At 41.2% G+C, this 25019-nt stretch overlaps 1 protein-coding gene across 4 annotated transcripts; it reads left to right on the forward strand.

The window, feature by feature from the left end:
- Positions 1-454: 454 nt before the first annotated feature.
- Positions 455-24378, forward strand: CBR4 (carbonyl reductase 4). 4 transcript variants are annotated; one of them, XM_032224238.1, is made up of 6 exons: positions 455-898; positions 5220-5361; positions 5745-5862; positions 12498-12634; positions 17571-17705; positions 24019-24378. In XM_032224238.1, the coding sequence occupies exons 2-6, from the start codon at positions 5220-5222 to the stop codon at positions 24195-24197; spliced, it is 711 nt and encodes a 236-aa protein (XP_032080129.1). In that variant the 5' UTR covers positions 455-898; the 3' UTR covers positions 24198-24378. The 4 variants fall into 4 exon arrangements, with proteins under 4 accessions (XP_032080129.1, XP_032080126.1, XP_032080128.1 ...); XM_032224235.1 differs by having other exon boundaries at positions 458-898; positions 5742-5862; XM_032224237.1 differs by having other exon boundaries at positions 458-617; positions 5742-5862.
- Positions 24379-25019: the final 641 nt, after the last annotated feature.

Raw genomic sequence — 25019 nt, forward strand, 5'->3', positions numbered from 1 at the left:
TGAACGCTGTCAACAAGTAAAATAATTGCTAATTCCACAAAATGATTTTTTATTAAAAAAAACTAATATTAGTTGAACACAAGGCGAACAAAACAATTGCAACTGCCACACTGCGGGCTTCGCTAACCGCAACTAAAAAGAAGACGGTGCTGAAGAGATGTCAGTCAGGGAAGTCTCTCAAATGATGGTCACGCCTCTTGCAAGCTAAGGACCGCCCACTCTGGGTGAAATAACTCACGGCCGAGGGACTGTTTTTTTTCCAGAGAGGGGGGACTTCGAGAAAGCTTCCAATCGACTCTCTTCGCTTTCCAGGAAGCAGACTAGAGAGGCGCTCGCTGGTTAAGGGCGACTAAACGACCCGAGGCCCAGCCAGCCATTGGCCGCGTCTCGGTCACGTGATCACCCCCGCCCACTCGCCGAGCCCACTGCTTCCCGGCCTTTCCCCCCCCCGCCCCCTTGTCCGCTCTTCCGCCCTGCGTGCTTTAGGCCAGGGGTCTCCAACCTTGGCAACTTTAAGACTTGTGGACTTCAACTCCCAGAATTCCTCAGCCAGCATTCTGGGAGTTGAAGTCCACAAGTCTTAAAGTTGCCAAGGTTGGAGGCCGCTGCTTTAGGCGGTAGGTACAATTGCCGCGGTCGGTGGTCACGTGCCGTTCGTGTTCGTGGTTGTGGCTTTGCTGCCAGGTTGCATCTCTGCTGCAGCTTCGTGTCATTGCCCCTTGAGTGGAACGCTGCGTTTGGAGAACGCGATTCTCGGGCGGCGAGAATCACGAGTTTGAGTGTTACATTGTAGGCTAACAAGATGCAAAAGCACTGTTGGCCATAGCATGGGCGAAAAGCACACCTGGGCTCGAAAAGCTCGCCTTGAATTTCAATTCCAGGACTGACAACAAAGAAGGTGGTACTTTTACTGGAAATAGTTGTGCGGCGCTACAGGAATCGCTTAACTATACTTTGCTATTTAAGTTCTAACCTGAATGAGGTGGATCTCGTTTCCATCGCTGCAACCAACACAGGGCTGGCTACTTCTTCAAAACAGCGGGAGGGTGCCAGATTGGGGAAGATGGTCGCAGATTAAATAGATTGAATCCTAACGGATTTAGGACCACTGCTCTGTGATTTAGAAATTGATAGCAGTCAGTTAATAGGTAACAAAATAACTAGCTTATAAAATTAACATCAAACTGTTTTTTTTAGCACAAAGAAAAATAGCTTCATTGATCTAAATATCTAAATATCCTCAGCCAGAAATCAACTATTTAAAACGTTGCTGTGCTGTGTATTTCTTAGTAAACACTTCCAAGAAATATATATGGGTAATATTTTGAAATACAAATCCTGTAATCTCTGAGCATTGCCACTGTTCTATGGGTCTGGCTCTGCTATTTATGACCGAACCTGAAGTTATAGCTGTTGCAGGACACACATTCATTTGTTTAAGTTCTATTTTATTTATATGCCGCCCTATTCCCAAAAAGGGACTCAGGGCGGCGAACAACTTAAATGGGAGAGGGAAACATACAAGTACAAAATAGACATTTAAAATGACCAACAACCACACCTGTCGAGAGGGGAAGGGGAACTCATCAACCCCAGGCCTGCCGACACAGCCAGGTTTTAACGGCTTTTCGGAAAGCAGGGAGAGAGGTGAGGGTCCGAATCTCCGCGGGGAGTTCGTTCCAATATTTGCCAATATTTGACCACAGAAATATTGCAGTGCCTCTCAATCTTATCTTTCTCCCCCTCCCTGCCCTGCAAGCATTTTCCTCTGATGGCTCCCCAACCAGCTGTAGGCCTGATTCCCATCATACCAATCCCACATACTCATCTTCACTTATCTTTTGAAAAGTTGGAACCTGGAGCATTCCATAGGACGGAAACAAGTCACTTTGTTGCTCCGTCGCCTGAGTCGTTTCTGCAATATTCTTCAGTATTATGAAACCTCATTAAGAAAACAAATCAGTTTGTCTCATAGCTGCCATTTTGTAACCATCCACAAGCGGGCATGGGCAGAAATGACCCATTTTTGGGTCACTACCACCCAGCCCAGGGACAACTCATTCCATTTTGCTGGTTTAAAAAAGTTGCACTGCGCTGCAGCAAGATTCTGGAATTGCACCAGTGGTTGAGCAACCAGGTGACCTGTTCTAGTGCTATGCAAGGCTTCAAAGCTCTTCAAAGGGTAAATGAGGCGAGTATTTAGCCATGTGGAGTGGAATCAGAGCCGAGGTGGCGCAGTGGGTAGAGTGCAGTACTGCAGTCCACTTCAGCTGTCTGCTATCAGCAGTTCAGCGGTTCAAATCTCACCGGCTCAGGGTTGACTCAGCCTTCCATCCTTCCATCCTTCCGAGGTGGGTAAAATGAGGACCCAGATTGTGGGGGCGATATGCTGACTCTGTAAGTTGCTTAGAGAGGGCTGAAAGCCCTATGAAGCGGTATATAAGTCTAACTGCTATTGCTATTGCTAAAGGCTTGGGAAGTTATAGTGAGAGAGGGAAAGGACATGGGGTATCTTGGAGAGTGGGGAAGGCCTTGGGAAGGCAGAGGCAGGTGGGCAGGTGGGCCTGAGCCTGTGCTAGGCCACCAAGGCCCTCCTCTACCTCCAAGACAATCTGTGCTCCATTTAATAACCTGCATGTTAATTTAATAATTCAATGGGGAGAGCAGGGATGGTGTGTGTTGTTAAGTGAGTCACTTCACTTTAATAGTGGTTATGCAACCATTGTGGGTAGGCCCCATTATGGTCATATCTCAAGGATTAGCTGTATATATTGCTGGGCTTTGTGGAAAACAAGACGTTTAGCTAACTCTATCTTTGGCTGGACCCATCAGGGACCTTTTGTGATCTTGTTCCAAATCAACAATAAAAAAACTGGTTTGTTATTTCATCCAGTTCAGGTTATAGTATTGTTGATTGTTTATTCTGCTTTTTGATGTTTGAAGAAAAGAAATAATGCCTCTGGTAGTGAACAAGCTTAGTTGAATATTAAATCCACTAATTATCCGGTTGTTTGCAGTTCAATAAAAATGGCAAATATTGACAATGGCATGACAATGAATATCTTTGTCATCCACGCCCTTTGCTGCATTTATAATTTCAAATTTCATTACAAACAGAGGTAATTCATAACCATTACAAGGAAAATGTGGTCTGTGGTTACCCAATGTTTATATTTAGGAGGACTGTATAAATATGCAACATGTAGTTTGTTTTAGGTAGCCTAATCATTCAGTCATCAAGGATTGAAAGGTATGAGTTGTAAGACAGTTAACCACACAGATACAGAATAATAGAATGGTAAAGGACTTTGGAGGTCTTCTAGTCCAATCCAAACAAGAGTCCCTATACCAGGGCTGTCAAACTCCCGACCCACGAACCAGATGTGTCACGTGCTGGCCACGCCTATGCCAGGTTTAGGGAAGGGGGGAAAAGTCCCAATACGTCACATGATGCCACCATGATGACGTGAGTTTGACACCCGTGCCCTATACCAGTTTAGACAAATAGCTGTCTAGTCTTTTCTTAAAAACCTCCAGTGTTGGACCAACCACAACTTCTGAAAGCAAGGTGTTCCGCTGACTGATTGTTCTTACTGTCAGGAAATTTCTCCTAAGTTCTAGGTTGCTTTTCTCTTTCAGTTTCCATCCATTGCTTCTTGTCTTGCCTTCTGGTGCTTTGGAAAATAGGTTGACCCCTTCTTTGTGGCAGCCCCTCAAATATTGGAACATTGCTATCATGTCACCCGTATTTCTTTTACTGTTTTAAAAAGAGACTACCTATAAAAAACCTAAAATTAATTTAAATTGGAGAACAGAAGAATCAAGCAGTGGAATTAAATTTGGAATGATTTTGGACAATGATTATCTTACTTTTTAAATGCTATCTTCATGGATGGAATTTATGCAAGCCTTTTAAAACGAATGGATTAAGTTTTCTTCTTCTATTTTTCTTTCTTTTATTATTCTCTGTAACCTATGGTCTAAAATTTTCCTCTTTCATTCCTGTAGATGTTCTTCTAACCCATTTAAAAATTGGACTCTTTTTTCTAATTTGAAATACAAAAAAGATACAAAAAGAAATAAGGAAATTTGCAACAATAACACTGCTACTTGGAGGCTGGAAGGTTTGTGTATTGGAAATGGAACACTTTTTCCTTCGCTGATTGTTTTGGCTTGGCACTACAAGGTCTCACTGCTTGGTTATAGAGAGTGATAAGAAGGGAAGCATATAGATGTCCCTTTGAAGTATATCTTTAATCAGAGAAAAGTGAAAACAAAGCATCTTTGTGAATCTATGCTTTTGTTAGCTGGAGAGAATGGCACAATTTCAAAAGCAAACAGGATAAATTGTCGATAGAAGTTTGCAAACCCCAGGAAATTCTGCAGTTGCTTGCAAGTGCGGGGAGGAGCCCAGTCGATCACTGCTTGTACTTTCTGGATCCCTCTCCCTGTCCTCGTGGGATATCCAGTATCCCACGTAATCTACTTTATCCTTGTGGAACTCACATTTAGACAGCTTTGCATAAAGCTTAGTGGGGCAGAGCTTGTTTAGAATTGCCTAAACAAGTTTTACATTCTCCGTTTTTGTTTTGGTGTATATTAAAATGTCACCTAAATACACCAGAAGCCCTTTGAATTTAATGAATAATCGTTAATATCCTCTTGCAGTTTTAACTCTTTAAAATGCTAAATACAGGTAGCTCTCAATTTATAACAGTTTGTTTTGTGAACATTCGAAGTTACAATGGCACTGAAAAAGTGACATGACTGTTTTTTACCCTTATGATTGCTGCAACATCTCCATGGTCACGTGATCAGTATTCAGATGCTTGGCAAAAAAGACTTGGACATAATCTCAAAGTATGGGATAACATGAATATTTCACTTAAATGTTATCTCTAAGACTCAGTGCCTTACCTTTGCTACATTGGAAATTAAATGTGGCAATATTTCCAAATCTGAATGGAATCAGAATCCATTAGACTCAATAATCAAGAGAAATGACCTACATGGTCCCTTCCAACTCTGTTAATCTGTAAATTGTCAGCTACCTACATGTTGATGATAATCCCTTTTACTCCATTTTTGGAACAGATTTTATAATATATGTTCTAAATAACTGCAGAAGTAGAACCAGGAAGTTTTTATTTCATGTACAGGAGCAATATATGTCTATTAACTATCAATAATAGTAATTATTTGTCAATTATATTTTGGAGATGTCAAAGGTTTGTGCCATTTTTGGAGGTTCTCGGGGAATTGGTCAGGCTGTCGCACAGCACCTAGCACAGAAAGGATATTGCCTGGCTGTTATAGCAAGAAATCTGGACAGGGCTCAAGCTACTGTGGATAGATTAGGAGGTAAGTAAGTGTTGATATTTTTTTTCACATATACAGTACTGTAGCATATGGAACTACTAAAACAGCCCATTATTTAAAGGAAATTTGCTAAAATGTTTTAAATCGGAGACATCTGGAAAGTCATTTTATTTTTTTATGGGAAAAAAGTGTTATGTTGGATTAATATCCTGTTGTTTGATCAGAGCCAAAGGCCTGGATGTATTTTAACAAAATAATATTTTTCACTAATGAATACTGTTCAGAAAATAATTGCAGCCTTACTGTTTGATGTTTTCAGTTATCTAAATATTACTACTTCTTTTTACAATAGTTCCACTTTAAGAATTGCAAACCTGATTTTGAGTAATTTACATGTCATCATGAATTTCATTTCCACACAGCAGGTCATCTTGCACTGAGTTGTGATGTCACCAAAGAAGAAGCCATCCAAAAAACATTTAAAGAAATAGAGAACAAATTAGGTCATATACGCTATCTGGTTAATGCTGCAGGTATCAACAGGTTAGTTTCACATATTGTAACATATGAAAATACCTTGTATAAAAAGCAGCATGGAGTTTATTTTGTTTTAGTGAATAAAATACAAAAATTACAGAAAAAATATAGAGACATAGAGACACACACAGAGAGAATAGTTATACCTTCTTTACAATAGTTAACACTGAGGCAGGGGTGGGTTTCAACCGGTTCGTGGCGGTCCCTGCGAACCGGTTGGTCGGCGAACCCGGAAGTAAGTAACTTCCGGGAACGGCGAAGGGCCCGCTCGCCTGCCCGCGGTCCTTACCCGTTTTTGACGAGTTCTGCGCTTCCACGTATGTGCAGGATGCATACAGCGCCTGCGGATCCTCCAGGAGCAGCTGGAGCATCGCGCAGACGCTAGTACGCATGCGTGCACCGCGAACGTGCACGAGGATGCCGCCGGCCCCGTTCCAACCCAACCGGTTGGAATGGGGTGAGAAACCCACCCCTGCATTGAGGGGTCTCTGAACTTGCTTGTTTTCTTGCAGACATCTCATTACCAAAAATAGGTAACATCATCAGTGCCAGTAAGAGTGCTGTTTGCTGTTAGTTTATATTCTAGTGGCTAATTGGTTGGGGTGGTTGTAGAGATTCGTTGGCTGGGCTGTTTGCTCTTTAGCAGTTTCTTGATTGTGGTATTGTTTACTTGATTGGCCTGATGTTAACCTTGGAGTTAATCTATGCTCCTCTGAGTTGCTGATTGCTGGTGGAGAGGTGCTTGAGTCTTTTTGTTCCCCTTTGGGCTGGTTGATTGTCTCTTGCATAGTCCATAGATATTAATGTCTGTCTGTCTATTGATGGCTAATTTATCATAGTGCCAGACTTCTAGAAATTCCCTGGCATTTTTGGACTTGGCCTGGTTTAGGGTTGTCACATTTTCCCAATTTAAACTATGATTTAATCTGTCTATATGTTGTGAAATTAAAGAATTTTCATCATGTTTCCTGACTGCCAATCTTCTGCCTGTTTGTTCTACATAGTGGTTGTTACAATTCTTACGTTGTATCTTATAGATGACTCCTGTTTTTTTCTTCTGGGGTGGCTGGGTTTTTTGGTTTGCTTAGGATGTTTTGAAGGGCTTTTGTTGGCTTATTTGCTACGCCGATTTCATTTGGTTATAGTAGTCTGTTGGTGGTATTTGAGATATTCTTGATGTATGACAGTGTAATTCATTTTAGTTGTGCAGTGTATTTGAGCTCATCTAAACAGCTTCTCTTGTGGGAGGTTGGGTTGTGGCTTTGGTAGTGGAGCACCTATTAAGTATGGGTGGTTTTTCTGTATACTTGTGTTTCTAGTGACGGAAATTTACCATGGCACATTCCATCCTGACAAAACTCTCATATTTTCATCATATTTTACCCCAATAATATGGGGAACACCTTTTTCCCTTTTCTTTCTCTCTCGGGCAACAGAGAAAGTCCTTACCTAGGCTTCTGGGCACACAGCCAAGAACCACTTAACACCTTGTAAAATGTTGCAATTTAAACAATAGGCTCCAGGCTTGCCTAAAGGCAAGCGCCAGGAAACCAAGCCTAAGTAATTGAGAAACTCAGTTAACATAGCCCACCAGGAACTCCTTGCTGCCTGTGATGGGATTAACTCCCAAAATAGAAACTAGAAAAAAGGAGGATCTCTAAAAGCAGGAAGGGAAACTCCAGACAACCATTAAACACAAAGGAAGAAACCATCAATTCCCATAGCCTTAGAGTAGAAAAAGCATATAAAAATCAGAAGTCATGACCCAAAGTTCACCTTGCAAAGCAGGAATGTTGAAGTCACTTTTCTGTCACTATAGTGCTTACCTATAATAAAGATTTTTTTAAAGACCTGCTTTTCCGTAGCTCGCTATTCTTGATTCCTTCATCATCGGCTTTTCCCAGCTGGAACGGACTGGGAAATTATTCTGATAATTTGGCGACCACGGTAGGACTCCCAGCTAACCCAGCCACTCAGATGGGGCCCAGAGATCACCAACCCAGCTGGCACAGTCCTCTTTTGTCCGAGGGAAAAGATCCATGGACCCTGCCAGGGAGGCACTGGGTAGTTAAGGGAGTTTGGGTCTTGTGCTCAACAGCTACCAGAAAGTAGGTGAGTACTGCTGGAAATCAGTTTATTTGGGTCAAGGGAAGAAAAAGGGAGTAAGAGTGAGCTTGTGCGTGAGTGGCTTCATCCTTGGACAACAGCTGGATCTCATGTCTCTGTTTGACCTCTAGCTGCATCCCTGCCTGTGGCTAGCTCCTCCGAGCTGTGACTAACAGAACAGGGAAAGCAAGGGAGGGTCATCAGAGTGTGGGATCTTCTGTGCATAAGAGGAAAATTTGAGCGGGCTGTGATTGAAGGAATTTTTTTTATTGTTGTTGTTTTGTCCCGTGAAAACCCTAAAGCAGAGCCAAGTTCTAAGTGCGAGTACTCATTGCGAAGGGGGCAGAAGGTCATTCCACTTCCGCAAGGGATCGGAAAGCAGGTGGCAGGAAAGGAGATGCCATACTCACTGCTTAAAGGAAAAGCAGTAGGTCTTCTCGTACCCACGATGGGTCTGAAAACCATTGGCTTGAGTTCCCTGCGAGGGGAGTGCCCGTACTCTGTAAAGGGAACCAGAGTCTTTCCCGGACGCTTTTTCATCCACAAACTGCTAGATGGAAGTTTTTTTCTTTTTGTACCTGACTGAGCCAAAATAAGTCCCATATCTGAGAGGGAACAAGGGAAGTGGCAGTTCGAAGGTGACAATTAGGACTCCCCTAGGAGATTTGCTCAGGGCATGGGACAATTGGCAGATGCCTGTCCTAGCCAGAATGAAAAAAACGAAGAGCAAGAGAGCTTTGTAAAAATGGGCTTTGTTGAGGGATGATATGGGAAAACAGATGTGGCTAGATTGCGGTACTTTTGACTTTCACACTCTGAAAGCACTTAGGTCTAGAATTAAGCTCAGCCAGATACCTTACTAAAAAAAGCATATAAAAATCACAACTCATGACCTGAAATTCACCTTGCAAGACAGGAACGCTGAAGTCACTTTTCTGTCACTGTATCAGTGGTGGGTTTCAAAAATTTTTGGAACCTACTCTGTGGGTTTGGCCTGCTTTGGGGAGTGGCTTGCCGGCCATGTTACTGAGTGGGAGTGGCTTGGCGGCCATGTGACCGGGTGGGAGTGGCCAAGATGATGTCAGCATTCCCAGTCAAGATAGAGGTATAAATTACCCAGAAAAGAAAGAGGCATCCATACAGCTGAATTTAACTTCAAAGCAGTGGCAACAACTTAAATTCATTAAATAATAATGTTTGTTAGGACTATGCACTGCTTTTGAATATATAGGAATGTAAAGCCCACAGCATCTAAAGCAGCGGCACCTTTTTCCTGGATTCATGAAATATCTACTTTAAAGAGTTGTGGGTGGGGTACTATATTTACAGTCTTGTATTCTCTTCAGTACTTTGTTTGGAACAGAATCCAAAGTAACCATGCAGTCCTAGCATTTGTACTAAAGCTAGGCAAGTTATTTTACAGGGCTCTGAGCACTCCTCCAGATCTGGTCAATGAAGCAGATGTTCCAAAGTACTCCCACAACTTTCCAATGCTTTGAAATCCCACCAAATGATTTATACAAGCTTATTTTATACTTTCTTCTATATGGCGATCAGGGTGATTTTGCATATAATTCACAGATGGTCTATTTTCCAAGTACTTAGAAGGCCAAGAACCGCCTTTCCTAGATTGCAGCTTTAGCTTCCTTGAATGTTAACACACCTTCAGGCCATTCAAATATAGACTAGCTCTGATCCTGGAACCATGTCACATGCTTTATATATTAATATCATATTCAATGTAATCATTATTGCTAAAAAAGCAGGTATCAGTTAGAGTAGTTTGTAACAAAACATGGGCAAGAAACCAGAAGTTGATTCACCACCATCACCCCTATTTTAGCTTATTTCTGTCTTATCTAATATTTCCCTGAAATTCTTCCATAATCCAGACTACTAAAAAGAGTTCTACATAATGATACTTTTAAAATAAGTTTGATGTCCAACAGATTTCCTACTTATTAATATGAATAGGTTCTGGCCTGTTGCTTAAAAAAATAAATTCATAAATATATCCCCAATAAAAAAGAACAGTATGTTGGAGTACTGAAAAACTCAGCCAAATGGGAAAATCCAAAGAAAAAAATATTAGACTTTCTGCTAAGAAGTAACAGTTTATATATAGTATGCATAATTCTTTAAGTTAAAATATTGCTGAACAATTTATAATAGTTGCATCAAAGTATTATTCTATTTGCCACTACTACCCTACTTCCTAGATGTTCACTATTGTCTCTCTCCCGTGCCCCCAAGATTTAAGGGCATGTGAAACAGTTTTGATGAAAGTTGCATGATATGAAACTTCTCTCCTTTTAAATAAATTGGTTTTAATTCCCCAATGAATCAAAAGGAATGTTTCACGCTTCCTTGTTACACAGCATTTGTTTTAACTTTCCATAGCTCTCCCCAAAACCAACCAAGGAAGATAAAACCACAGAAATCTAATACTGTTGTGCACAGCTTTACACTGAATTATCTGTATAGTAAGCCAAAAATAGTTTAAGATTATAATTAGTCCACCTGTTTCCCCCATTAACATGCAAATACATTTTTCTTGTTCAGAGACTGCATGAGAGATTTCCCAGTCCTTGCAAAATATCACACATCCACATAAAGGGAGCAGCAACTCCTCTGTGAAGGGGGTGGGGTGTTCGGCTTCTCTCTGCCATTTAAAGGCTGCAGCAGGGAGAATCCCAACTTTTTTCCTCTCCCTCCATTCACAGAGGAGCTGTGGCTCACTTTATGCTCCCCCTGGCCTCCTCCCTCCCGGGGGACTCACCTGAAAGGGACAGGCAGGCTGCCACAGCTTCGCTGTGAAGACATTTCTGAGAACAGAAGCTTCTCCAGTCCGGCTGCACCCAAGCTGGTGGAGCGCCCATGCAATCGGAACAACTGTGTGGCTCACCTGCACTGGCTGTCTCCCTGGCGACGGGCGGGTAGTTGCAGGTGCTCCACCAGCTCGGGTGCAGCGGACCGGAGAGGTTTGTGTGGCACTGACAGGCATGTTCTACGATGCCCGCCCGCCAGTAAGGGACCTCCCCGGACAGCGCTCTTCTGAGCACGGGCAGACGGATGGCGCAAACTACTGCCTGTCTCCCCGTGCTCAGAAAAGCAATTCCGTTTAAGTCCTTTGCTGGCAGGCAGGTTCTAGGATGCCTGCCTGCCAATAAGTGACCTCCACGGACAGCGCTTTTCTGAGCACGGGGAGACGGACGGGGCAGGCATTCTGGAACTTACTTCCGGGTCCACCAGTGGAACCTCCTCTCACCGGATCGGTAAATTTCACCATCCGGTTCTCCCGATCCGATGCGAACCGGCAGAAACCCACCACTGCACTGTATTGCCTTCCTGCAATAAAGACTTGCTTTTTGGTAGCTTGCTGTTCTTGATTCCTTCATTGTCGGCTTTTCCCAGCTGGAACTGACCAGGATATTCTTCTGTCACTAGTTTGCTATTGTAGTCTTGACTGATCTGGATGTCCAGGAAGGGTAGTGAGTTGTTGTTTACTCATTCTCTAGTAAATTGGATTCCTTTAAAAAGGTTTTTGATAGTTCTGTGGGTATTCTCTAATTGGTCCTTTTTTGTTATGGTGAAAGTGTTGTCTACATATCTGATCCATATTTTTTTTTGTATTTGTAGAAGTGCTATGGCTTCTAGACATTGCATGAAAATCTCCCCTATAAGTCCTGCAAGTGGTGATCCCATATATGTACCTTTAATTTGTTGGTAAATTTGTCCATCACATTGGAAATATGTAGTTAAGCAGAGGTTTATGAAATCCATAATCCTCAGTCTTTCAATCTTCATGTATTCAGTTAAGTCAGGTGTGCAGTGGAATGGATGAGAAACAGCGGAGCCATTGTACCATGCTTCTATGGACACCCCAAATTACAGAAACCTGATGCACCTCCATCCAATCATATCACTACCAGGGACCCCTACATACAACATTGCAAAAGAAATAACAAAAAGGTTTGGAAACCTCACAAGAGGAAGCAAACGCTCCATTAACATTCCATTACAGTGCCTCCAATCAGGGATGTGACTATAGATGAGGACAAAATCATGACGTCATTTGATGTCACAACCCTGTTCACATCCATAGATCCAGAATTAGCCAACGAATCCATGACCACATTGTTTCACAGCACACCTGACTTGACCGAATACAGGAAGATCAAAATATAAATCTTGACATATCCTTTTAATTTCCTTGAATCTATAAATTGATAACATGCTAAACAGAATTATATAGAATTTTCTGTATATCAGTTTCAGATTAAAAGATATCTAAACTTCTGTAAGACTTCTGTAAGAACTTCAAATATATTACAGAATGATAGTTTAAGCAAAGATATGTAGGTAAAATATGGAAACATACAAAATGATAGTTAATTCTTAATCAGCATCATTCTTTTAATAAATATAGTAACTTGAGTTTAGGTACACAACTGTATATTGAAATTATTAGAATAAATTCAGAATTGACCAACTATAATCAATTAAATACAACTGAGTCTTTTTCTTGATTCCAGGGATGGACTACTATTGCGAACCAAGTCTGAAGATATGATATCCCAGCTTCACACCAATCTTTTGGGAACTATGTTGACATGTAAAGCTGCTGTAAAGAGTATGATTCAACAGAAGGGTGGTGCTATTGTTAATGTTGGTATGTCTACCTAAGCAAACTTGGATTCATTATTTTAGTACTATATTTAATACATTATTTTTCTGGAAATGACATAAACAGTGTTTAAAAATACCCTTGCATAAGTTAATATATTTGAAAGTTATTATAAAAGTTATCCCTAATATTTTGGGTCTAAAATTCTCCTTTGGATGTAGTATCTTTTACGTACAAAAAGTCCTTTACATTTCAGGATAAAGCGATACTTAACAGGAGTCTGTAGAGATTCTCAGTCATTCAGGTCATAGTTGTTCCAAAGGTACTTTTTCAGGAGGCAACTAGACTTCTTTGTTTTTCCTTTTGAAGACGTTTCACTTCTCATCCAAGAAGCTTCTTCAGAATATTGGGGAATGGAAGGATTTATATTCCTTGTAGACATCTGGTCATTCTTTTAGAGCAGGGGTGTCAAACTCAATTTCATTGAGGGCTGTATTAGCATTGTGGTTGTCCCTGGGCTGCCGGGGTGGGAGAAGAGGTGTGTTCAGGGTGATTGCGGCCAACTAGGCTTGGTCTGGGGTAGGATGTGGCCAGGTGCTCGCATGGGAGGTGCCTGTGGGGGCTGGACAGGGTTGGCAGCAAATCCAGAGGTCTCCACGGGGTGAGGTGAGGCAGAGGGTGGGGATGCACACTCACCGCCCTTTCCTTTAGCTAGCACAGTGGGATGGCCATTGAAGCACCAGGTGTGGCAGTGCCACCAGCAGCAGGTGGGGAATAATATGATGCGGATTGGTGGATGTGCTTATTCTGTCCCACTATCTGTTTCTGCTTGTGGTTGGAGAGTGGGCCACTGCTGGTCATCTTGCGGATCTTGCTCTTGGCCTGCGCTTGGAACGTATTCCCCTTGTACACCCGATGCATCCTGGCCCTGCTGCGGGCTGCTGCCGCCACTACCGCTCAACAGACCCACCCAGTCAGAAGGAGGTGAAGCAGCCAGCTAGAAAGGCCGAATAGAGGTGGTAGAGCATGCTCAGGCCCAGTAGGCAAAAGACACCACTGTGAGCAGGGAAAGCCAGATCCCCATCAGCGCCATGGCCGCCCAGGCCTAGCAGAGATGGGGAGAGGCACACTATCCTGGCTGGGCCTGGTTGAAAATGGCACCGATAGGGATACAGCTTTTCCTGCTCGCAGTGGCTGTCTCTTACCTGCTGGGCCAGCGCATGCTTTACCACCTGTACTTGGGCTTTCTAGCTGGCTGCTTCCCCTCCTTTGTGCTGTGTGGGCCTGGTACTCCAGGCCACGATGGCAGTGGCCAAATGGACATATGTGAGCTAGTGGCAGCCGCGGTGGTGGTAGCAACCCACAGCAGTGCCAAGGTGTGTTAGGTGCACGAGGGGAACATGCTCCATGTTCAGGCTAAAGGCAAGACTTGTGAGGAGGCAACCTTCTCTCCAACCACAAGCAAAAACAGATGGGACAGAGTAGATGGACTGATGGTGTCCAGAAGCATCCCCCTCGCCTCACCTTGTCTTGACCTGCGCCAGCAGTAGCCAGAGGCAGAAGCCTCTGGGCTGGCCTGCTGGATGTGCCAGGCAGCCACCTGCCCCGTCCAGCCATGTGGGATGGAGCAGGTGCATCCAGTTGTCTGCATCATGTGCTTCCCCCTGACTCTGCCTGGTGCCGCCGTCGTCACCACACCTGCTTCTTGGAGGGCCAACACAGTGATCACAACAGACTGCAGAGCACCTGCTGTTGGACTTTTTCCCCCCATGCCTGCGCGCACACACACAAAGAAACATACACATGGGTCTGGGAGAAGTGAGCGGAGAGGCAACAATGAGGGAGAGATCAAAATGAGAAGCCTCTGTCTGGAGCCTCTGGCAGGATAAAAAAACCAACCCTGCAGAGCAGTGGCTTTCCTTTTTGTCCACCCTCCCCTCTGTTGCCTCCACGCCTGGACTGCCTATGTTTGATGCCAAGAGGGCAGTTCTGCTTCTCCCCCCCCAATGCCAGAAGCTGCATGCCACTGCCACTCATCTGCCATGTCCCCGCCCCAGCCCCTGCGGTCACCCATTGCCCATCACATGTTGCCAGGCAGAAGCCCCATGGCCTAAAGGTCCCATTCTGTCTCCTTCCTATTTCCTTCCTCCCTCCACGCTCAGGAAGGGACGAGGGGAGGGGGAGAGATTGGCAGTGTGGCTTTACCATGCAGGCGTAGGGCGTTCCCAGGGTGTGGCGCTGATTTGCCACCTGGTGGCAGCAATCCGGGCCAGACCGTGAACAGTCTTAGATCCATGACACTGCCTTGGCGCCACCCCCTGGACATGTACATAGGAGGCGGCAAGCGCACAAGGGCTGACATCCTGGGTGAAAGGGAAGTATTCAGAACACAGTCCCCGGGGATGCCAGGTCCTGTGCGCTCGCCACCTCCTGTGCACACACATGAGATGGGGCAGAGGCAGCACTGCAGATCTAAGGCTGGCGCAGTCTGACCCAGATGGCAGCCATCAGGTTGCAGATCAGTGCCTGGTTGGCCTTGGCCGGGCCGTGGAACCACAGGCCAGTCCTTTGCTGTTTCCGGGGTGGCCCCACAGGCCAGATGTAACCACCTCATGGGCCAGATCTGGCCCACAGGTCTTGTGTTTGACACCCGTACTTTAGAAGTTACAGCTCTGTACGAACTCTTTTGCTAATAATGCCTATTGTAGCTAATCATCAATAGGGGAAAGATGATTGGTAGTATGCAGGAAGCATGTAGTTATATGCAAACCTATAAAGGCCTTTTTTATTTTAAGAGGTGCCATCAAGTGAAATATACCTGGTTATGCATACTCCAAATTACATTTTCCACAGCAATTGCAGATCCCTACCTCTGCACATATATGGGGGGAAAGAAAAACACTTGGCATTCACAAGCCTTCAAATCCAGACCAATATTGTACTTACAATTTATTTTACATTATTGTACCAACTTGATGGAGAGATTATCATAGAAGTTTCTTTTTAATATTTATTTTTGTAGTACACATCTTACTAAGAGAAGATTTTTTTTAGCTGGAGGGGCATATAAGCTCTAATAAACAATTACACAAATAAGCCTTTTAAGCTGTTTCTGGTTTTAAAAAATGAGGGACGGAAGCTCCTGTAACATCTGGAGTTAGGCTCATAATTGTAGATTGTAGGCATTGGGTATACTCGTGTTTTCAAATGATTCAAAAATGCTTACAACCATAATTATAAAAGAAGCTTAAATTCTTTAAGTTACACATAGGTTACATTTAAATGTTAGCTTTATGATATAAATCAGGAACTGAAAATGGAAAAACAGGGCACAAATACCGATGGATGGAAAGAAGGAATGATTTTTTTTGCTTTAGTCACATTTAATATAAATAAATTTTAACTGATACATCTGCTATATATTACTTTGATGCACTAAGAAGCTATCTTTTCAGAGTATAAGATGCTCCAGAGTATAAGACACACCATAGTTTTTGGGGAGGAAAATAAGAAAAAAAATTCTGCCTACCAGCATTCATCGGTATTCATCTGACTAGCGTCCTTAGCAAACAGCCTGGTCAGCTTCAGCACATTAGCCTGATCCAGCCCAAGCAGCTGATTGGCAGGTGGATCAGCCTCCCGGAATACCCCCGATCAGCTGTTCCCAGAGGTGAACTTTAACAACAAGGTCACTGGTTATGAGCACGCATGCTAGCTACACTCGCATGCGCCTTGTTGGGGCAGATACGCAGCTTCAAAAATGCAGCTGATCGTCCAGTGAGTACAGCAGGTGAAGTGCGGACCTGGTCTGACAAGGCAGCAGCTGTTCCGAGTTGCCATTTTGGCCTCCGCGCCTTGCTTTTTCACCCTCCAAAAGCTCCATTTGAGAGGCTGCCTTTTCAGCCTCCAAAACCTCAGTTTTTTGGGCGATAGTCTGTGGCAATCCCTGCAGCCTGGAAAGGTATAAAATGTGACGCGCGGAGGTTGAAGGGTGGGGGCCAGCGGGTATGCGGGGCTACATTTGATGGATAAGATGCACCCAAATTCTCACCCTCTTTTAAGAGGAAAAATATACTCTGAAAAATACAGTATAAGACTGTCAAGAATGCTGATTACAACTATCCTTATCAACTCCTTGGTCCCATTGTAGTATGTCAGGTCAAACTATTAGAATAACAACCAATTCATGTACACCAGATCATTTCTCTGTCCTCCATGTCAGAATAGGTTTATTAATTCCTTTAGGATGTTATACTATGTTTCTGTCTGTATTTCCTTTCCTTACCAGTTGCAAACTTTGTCACCTTGTAGCTGGTGCTCATGGGCCTTCTGGATGCAAGAGACCAAGGACTCACTGCAGGATGTTGGTTTTGAAAATAAATGATAATTTAATGCTCTACTTTTGGCATTTTGGAGATGAGCCTTCCACCAGAGAAAGGCTTTCTCTTCCCTTTCAGTGTTTCAAAACAAAATAGTGCTTCTCCTTTGAATCCAAGGTGTCATAATACCTCCCACTTTAGCACTGAAAATATTCTTTATATTGTAGCTTTTAAAAATGACTGTGGCTAAACATATTTTTCATTCAGTTTTAAAACAGAAAATGTAGTAAAGACTTACATAGCTTTATTTTTTCTATACAGATTTTATTTATTTATTTATTTTATAATGTTATATTATTTCAAATATGTATAAAAACAAAATCTATAGAGTAGGGTCATTATATTTATATACTTTTAATTCACCACAGTTACTTTTGGGGTATTGATTTAAATCTTCGAGTATCCATTGGGTATATGTAAATTATTTTATACAAATGACAGCTTGAATGTTCATTGTAAGTCCTTCGAACAAATTGAAAAAAAAATGGGCAATTTTTGAAATTAGAAATTATCAACATTCAATACTGTTATTGTAAATTGAATGTGCACAATTACAAATGTTGAACTTTTGAAAAGCTTTATTACTTTTATATTTATTTTAGGAAGTATTGTTGGATTAAAAGGCAATGCAGGTCAAAGTGTATATAGTGCTAGCAAAGCAGGATTAGTTGGATTTTCACGCTCTTTTGCTAAAGAAGTAGCACCAAAGAACATTCAAGTCAACATGGTTGCTCCAGGTGAGTTTTGGGTTCAGTTGCCTGTTCTTTGTCAAATAAGTCATGAAAGTCTCAAAACAAAAGTCTGCTGGTTGTTACCTATAAAGCCCTACATGGCATCGGACCTGGGTACCTGAGAGACCGCCTCCTGCCGATTACCTCCCATAGACCTATTAGATCACACAGGTTATGTCTTCTCTGGATTCCATCTGCCAGCCAATGTCGGCTGGCGACTCCCTGGGGGAGAGCTCCTCTACTCCTTTGTCTCTTTGACCCTTGCTCCTTCTCTTAGTGCTTTCTCTTCCTGTTCTTTCTCCATCTCCCTTTGATCTTTCCCCCAAGCTTCCTGGTGTTTAGCTCCTTCCTCTTTTCTTACCAGCATTCCCTCCTGTGCTTCTACATGTTATTCAGAAAATAATTCTGCTTTCTCTAGTGTATCTAGTCTGTACCTTTGTTCATGCCAGTTTACCAAAATCCCTTCTGGAACAAGCCATCTAAAACTCACCCCTTTTTTGATCAGACTCTTAGTCAAAGTGGTATTCCTTTCTTATTTCTCTGACCTTCCTTGGGACTTGCTTCAATACCATTCTCTCTCTAAACTTGTATTTTATTGTGGTGCTTCTTGCTGCTTGCAATATTTCATTTTTATAGGGTTTTTTTTGACAAATCTTACATGTACCTCTCTGGGCAAGTTGTTTCTCATTGCATATCTTATATATACTCTAAAAGTCTCATCCATTCCGCCTAGGATATATTCCTTACTCATTTCTATAGCTGCTGAGAGAATTTCTGCGATCTTCTCTGCTAAATTCTCCCCTTTCTCCTCTTCTATGTTCTGGAGTCTTAGATAGAATTCGAATCTTTCCATCTCCCACAAAACACTGGCTCCATCTTGCTTTCTATCAATTACTGTCAGCCTATAATCCATCTCCTCAACTTTTTTCTCTGTTATCTCTGCTTTTTCTTCCACCTTCTGCAGTATCTGCTCGTTTCCCCCCATCATTTCTTTGACTTCTTTCAATTCATCTTCCACTTTGACCACTTTCTTTTCTACTCTGTTTATATGCTCCTTGATAGCCGCATGTATGTCTTGCAACGTACTTTTTAGCTCCGAAATAGCTTTGTCTTGTTGTGTTCCTGTGCCTGCTGCTTTCTGTGTTGTTGAACCGGACGGGGTGGCTGTTGCAGACACATATGATGTTATTTTCTTCATCTTTATTTGGTTCTGATATTATTGTATTTAAATTGTAATCAAGTTTTGTAATCCAAAGAATAGATTAGTAGATTAATTGTAATCCTGGAGTCGCTCACACTGGCCCAAGCACCGGCCTCCAATAAACCGACCCCTGTTCTTGGGCCCCGTCTTCAGATTCTTGCTACCTTAATCCATTCGCTTTATAATGGCCACGAGAAGTAAAAAAAGGAGGGAAAATGGAAACAAGGAGAAAAAAAATAAACACATAAAAGAATATTGGTCAAAAGGCACTTACCGCCATCCCCAAGAAGAGAAATAAATGGAGGAAAAAACCCCACAAAATTAATTCCACAATCCACACCTCATTGCAAGAGGTAAAAAAAAGAGATAAAAAGAAGGAAAAAGATAAAAATTGGGTAGGTAGAAAGCAAATCGGAAGCTCTCGGTGTTTTACCTTTTACCTTATGCCTTTGATTTTTTTGGTAACTTTCAAGAATCGCTGAGATTTGCTTTCGAAGCCAGGAACTTAAAAGAAAATATGTTGAATTAATTGTCTGCATTGCTGCCCAGTAGTAAATGGTGCCCAGTAAAAGGTGCCTAAGAAGTGTTGACCTTGAACCATTGTGGATAACAACCAGTGGTGGGTTTCAAAATTTTTAGAACCTATTCTGTAGGTGTGGCCTGTTTTGTGGGAGTGGCTTGGCAGTCATGTGACCGGGTGGGAGTGGCGAACTTGATTTCACTCACCAGGAGATGTCATGGATTGGGTAAAATGTGGTGAAGCTCACTTAACAACGCTCTTGCTTAGCAACCAAAATTTTGGGCTCAATTGTAGTCATAAGTCAAGGACTATATCTGCCATCCTCTGTATGGCAGCCTTGTCCTAGTAAACTCCTTCTCCTTTCTGGCAATTTTCATCTCTGTTAGAGGCACCAAAATAATCCATACAATGTAAGGTTTCCTGCTGCAGCAGGGGGTTGGACTAGATGACCTCCTAGTAGCCTTCTAGCCCTAAATTATGCTGTTTTCTTTCTTTCTGATAACAAAGAAACCTGCCTGAGGCTCATTCCACATGCCTGCCAGATAGAGATAATGAGATAATGACCCTAGAGCTGGGATGTTGAACCTATGACATGCATGCCACAGGTGGCATGTGGAGCCATTTGTCAGGGCACGCAAGGCGTTGTCCTGTTAGCTGGCAAGCGCGCATGTTCAGCCTTTTTAAAAGCCATTTTTCGCCCTCCCCAAGCTCCAGAGGCTTTATAGGAGCCTGGGGAGGGCGAAAAGAGCCCCCCGCCGGAGGCCCTCCAGACGCTTCAGCAGCTTCCCTGAAGCATCCGGAGGGCTTCCAGGGGACAGGGGGCTCTTTTCACAAACCGGAATTTCCGAACCGCTATTAGCTATTCCTGCCATTTTAGTATCATCTGCAAATTTGGTAAGCTCCCCTTCTATTCTCTCATTTAAGTCTTTTATGAAGATATTGAAGAGTACTGGGCCTAAGACAGAACCTTGTGGTACCCCACTGCTTACCTCCCTCCATATAAACATAGACCCCCTTAAGGACTACTCGAGTATGGTTTATCAGTCAGTTACGAATCCATCTGGTGGTGATGCTATCTATCCCACTTTTTTTTTTAGCTTACCGAGAAGTAGGTTGTGGTCTACTTTGTTGAATGCCTTGCTGAAGATTAAATATATTATGTTCACAGTATTTTGCTGGTCTACTAATTTAGTCACTACATTGAATAATGAAATAAGATTGGTTTGGCATGATCTGTTTTTAACAAACCCGTGCTGATTGCTAGTTATTACTTTACTCATTTCTAGATGTTGACAGATCAGTTTTTTATTATCTTTTCCAGTATTTTCCTGGGTATTGATGTTAGCCTGGTTGGTCTGTAGTTTCTTGGGTCTGTTTCCCCCACCTTTTTTTCTCTTTTTGAAGATGGGAAGCACATCAGCTCTTTTCCAGTCCTCTGGAAGTTCCCTGGTGTTCCAGGATTTTTGGTACAGTGATTCTGAGATGACATCTTCCAGCTCCTTTAGAACTCTGGGATAGAGTCTGTCAGGTCCTGGTGATTTGTATTCATCAAGATTAGACAGGTGTTCTCTTACTATTTTTTTGTTTAACTTTTATTTCTAGTCTGTCTTTTATAGTTATGTTTTTGCTAGGTTGGGCTATAGTTTCTTTTTGCGTAAAGACCAATGCAAAGAATGAGTTAAGCAGCTCTGCTTTTCTCTCTGTTGCCTATTACTTCCTTGCCCTCTTTAGTGGACCAACTGTTTCCTTGATTTTTTTTTCTTGTTGTTATATGTTGGAAGAAACTTTTTTTTACCTTTGACTTTTGTCGCAAGTCTTTGTTCATTCTGAGCCTTGCTTTTATTGGTTTCATCTTTGCAAGTTAGGGCTATTTTCTTATATTCTGCCTTAGTTGTGTGTTCCTCTTTCCATTTTTTGTACTTGTCATTTTTTTTTGTAAAAGTTTTTTTTTATTTTTGGACAAACAAAGACAAACAAAACATAAAACCTTCATCCGTTACATATCAATTACATATAGCGTTTGGTTACAGGCTTTTCTGCATCACTGTTTTCAGTTGTATATAAAATCACAAATTATCCATCAGATATACATAGGTACATTATTATCATTGTACATCATCTGTTCGGCTACAATTGTTATTCCTGATGATGATATTCTAGGTATCCCAATACCTAGAATATCTAACATGATATTCTAGGTATTGGGTTCATATATATATACCAACATTCCATTGCATCATTCTTAGTCTATTTAGTAATAATATGCCTTTGTAATATCACCTATGACTTTCTATTATTCTTACAGTATAAAAAATTCTCCAACATTTTTCATTTCCATGTTTTTTTATCTAACCACTGATAGAACAAATCCCATACCTTATAAAATTGTTCATCTTCTTGTTCTCTAATTTCAAATGTCAATTTACTCATTTCAGCACATTCCATTATTTTTCGAATAAATTCCTCCTGAGTTGGTATTTTCTCATTTTTCCAGTTTTTTGCAAATACAATTCCAGCTGCCGTTAAGACATTTACAACCAAATATTTCAGATCTCTTATTGTATATTTCCGGCATTATTCCCAATAAAAAAAAATCTCTGGTTTAAAGTCTATGTGTTTTTGTATCATTTTCTCCAACCACGTGTGGATTTTAGTCCAATATCTTTGAGTGTCTATGCAAGCCCCCCCCCCACATATGGTACTTTGAACCTGGAGTCTGATGACATTTCCAACACTTTTCGGATTTGTTCTTGAACATTCTTGCTATTCTTGTCAGCGATAGATGCCACCTGTAAAACATCTGATACAAATTTTCCTTATATGCTGTTGACATTGTCATTTTATAATTTTGAGACCACAATTTCTGCCACTTCTCTAATTCAATCCTATGTCCAATATTCCCCCCCCAAGTTATCATAGATTCTTTAACTTGTTCTTCCCCTAGCTTAACCTCTAGTAATTGTCCGTATAATTTTTGAATTACCTTTTCATCAGTACCTGCCAGAATTTTATCTAGTGCAGTCATTTTGTCATAGAAACCTTCTGTTTTACGGTGTTTGTCATATCTAGATTGTATTTGCACATATGAAAACCAATTCATCCTTATTCCTTCCTGTTCCAACTCTTGCATAGATTTAAGTTCACCCTCTGCATTCAGTATTTCACCATATCGAACTGTTTGTTCCTTTTTGTATATTATTGGATATGAAAAAGCTTCAATAGTTAATAGCCAGACTGGAATTTTAAGTAGTGTTGCCTTTTGATCTTCTCCCAATTTAATAGCAAAGCCTCCCATAAATAGTGTCTTCTAAAATACCCCTGTGTTTTAGTTCCTTTGTACCATAAAAAAGCATGCCATCCCAACAATAAATTATGTCCTTCTACAATCAGTAATCTGGAATTCTTTAATGTTATCCACTCCTTAACCCATATCAAGCTTGTTGCCTGGTAATATAATTCCCAGTTAGGCAGGCCCAATCCTCCTCTTATTCTAGCATCTTGTAACAAATTTAATTTTATTCTTGCTTTCCCCCCGTCAAATGTACTTCAGCACTATTTTATTTAAATCGTCAAAGTAGTCTTTCCCTAATCTAATTGGAATTGTCCGGAACAAATATAAGATTCTGAATAAAATATTCATTTTGATTGTAGATATTCTCCCTATAATTGATAGTAGTAGATTTTCCCATTTCTTCAGGTCCATCGCAGTCTGCTGTTTAAGTTTATGGTAATTGTTCTCTTTGAGTGTTCTGCATCTTGCGGTTAAGTATATCCCCAAATATTTAACCTTATTCGTGACTTGAATCTCCAAGGCTTCTGCCAATTCTTCCTTTTGTCTTGATGATCTATTCTTTGTCAAAATCTTCATTTTATCATTTTATTTTCAAACCTGCTACTTTTCCATATTCCTCTATTTTTTCTATTCAATTTAGGTGCAGTTTCCAATCATTTTCTATCAATTTAGGTGCAGTTTCTCTAAGATGAAAACCAGATCATCTGCAAATGCTTGTCGTTTGTATTCTTCCTTTTTAATTTTCATTCTTTTTATTTCTTTTTCTTCTCTGATCTTTCCATTTAAAACTTCTAATGTTAAAACAAAAAGTAGAGGTGATAATGGGCAGCCTTGTCTGGTCCCTTTATTTCAATAAAATCTGTCAGTTCTCCATTTATCATTATATTTGCTGTTTGTGATTGTATCTCATTAAGGCCTTTGAGGTGAGGAGAGGCCAGACAAGGCACCCCTTAATGTGAGTGATGTCAAGTTGGCCACGCCCACCCAGTCACATGACCAAGCCATCCCCAGTCATATGACCACCAAGCTACGCTGAATGGGCATGCAAATAAACATTAAGATTATGAATAGGGAATTACCATTCTATGTTTATGAATGTGTGTGTGTTTTTGTGTCTATGTCATGTACGACATATTTCAATTAATTTTAAGAGTCTGTGCATGAGTGTCTTTTTCACTTTTATGCAATTTTTTTTCTTGAAATGACTCCTAGTTATCCAGCTATGATATATATATATTTTGAAGTGATATGACATTAATGCCAAGATAATTTTATTTCTATAAACTCTTCCCTCTTCTTTTTGTAGGCTTCATTCATACAGAGATGACAGCCCATTTGAAAGAAGAAGAGTTGAAAAAAACAATTCCTCTTGGAAGATTTGGGGAGCCACAGGAAGTTGCCCAAAGTATTGCATTCCTTTTAGAAACTCCTTATGTAACAGGCCTTGTTTTGGTTGTAGATGGAGGCTTGCAGCTTCTGATTTAAACACTATGAATTGTACATGAAAAAGTTATTCAGTAACTCTAAAAATCCCCAAAGAGATCTAAGCAATATCCTTGTTATTATATTTTAGCTCAAATTAAAAGAAAGAAAACATAACAAGATTCCATTTTAGTTGTGTTTGAAAATATAAGAGGGGATTAAAATAAATATATTCTAAAATCTATTAATAGAGTATTGTATTTTTCCTGCAAGATTGGCTAATGGAACATTGGATATGTTGACATTTTTGTGAGATAGCCCAGGGAAGCTTCTGTCTACGTGGAGGGCAACCTTCAGAGCCAGTTGAAGATCTGCAGAATTTTAGATTCTCTTGTTATCTTGTCATGTTCTGAATAATGCTGGAGCTGGAATAGTATCTTATGTCAGCTTGGAGGTTGGCATAATTAATCCCTGCTCAGTACAATAGAAAATAAAATGCAAAGAAATAAAAAGAATACCATTCCTTCTTCCTTCCCTAGCTACTATAAACCAATAGGAAATAGATCCTTTGATCCCTTCTGCCCAATACCTCCAAATTGTTCTGCCTGAATTATTTTTTAAAATTATTCATATCTTAAAAGCTCATTAATTTATTGTGCTATATATTTTCATGAACCTGAGATTATCATCAAAGTAGATTTAATTTTGAAAAACTGGTACCATAGATCAGTTTACTTATATGATGACACAAAGTTGTATTCTGTTAAATATTAAGAGGAGCCATTACATCATTTTTGAAAATGGGCTTATTTATCATTCATTTTGAAAATAGGGTTTTTTTTTCATACTTTTTTCACATCCTTTCCAAGATGGCAGCAGCAAAGG

The sequence above is a fragment of the Thamnophis elegans genome, chromosome 9 (genome assembly GCF_009769535.1).
Source record: "Thamnophis elegans isolate rThaEle1 chromosome 9, rThaEle1.pri, whole genome shotgun sequence".
Taxonomy (NCBI): Eukaryota; Metazoa; Chordata; class Lepidosauria; order Squamata; family Colubridae; genus Thamnophis; species Thamnophis elegans.

What these genes read in the sequence shown, in the direction of transcription:
- CBR4 (XM_032224235.1), top strand. Translation starts at nt 5,220, where the DNA reads ATGTCAAAGGTTTGTGCCATTTTTGGAGGTTCTCGGGGAATTGGTCAG. An exon ending in AATGCTGCAGGTATCAACAG is followed by an intron (nt 5,863 to 12,497) that starts GTTAGTTTCACA and finishes TCTTGATTCCAG; the next exon opens with GGATGGACTACTATTGCGAA. An exon ending in AGTCAACATGGTTGCTCCAG is followed by an intron (nt 17,706 to 24,018) that starts GTGAGTTTTGGG and finishes TTCTTTTTGTAG; the next exon opens with GCTTCATTCATACAGAGATG.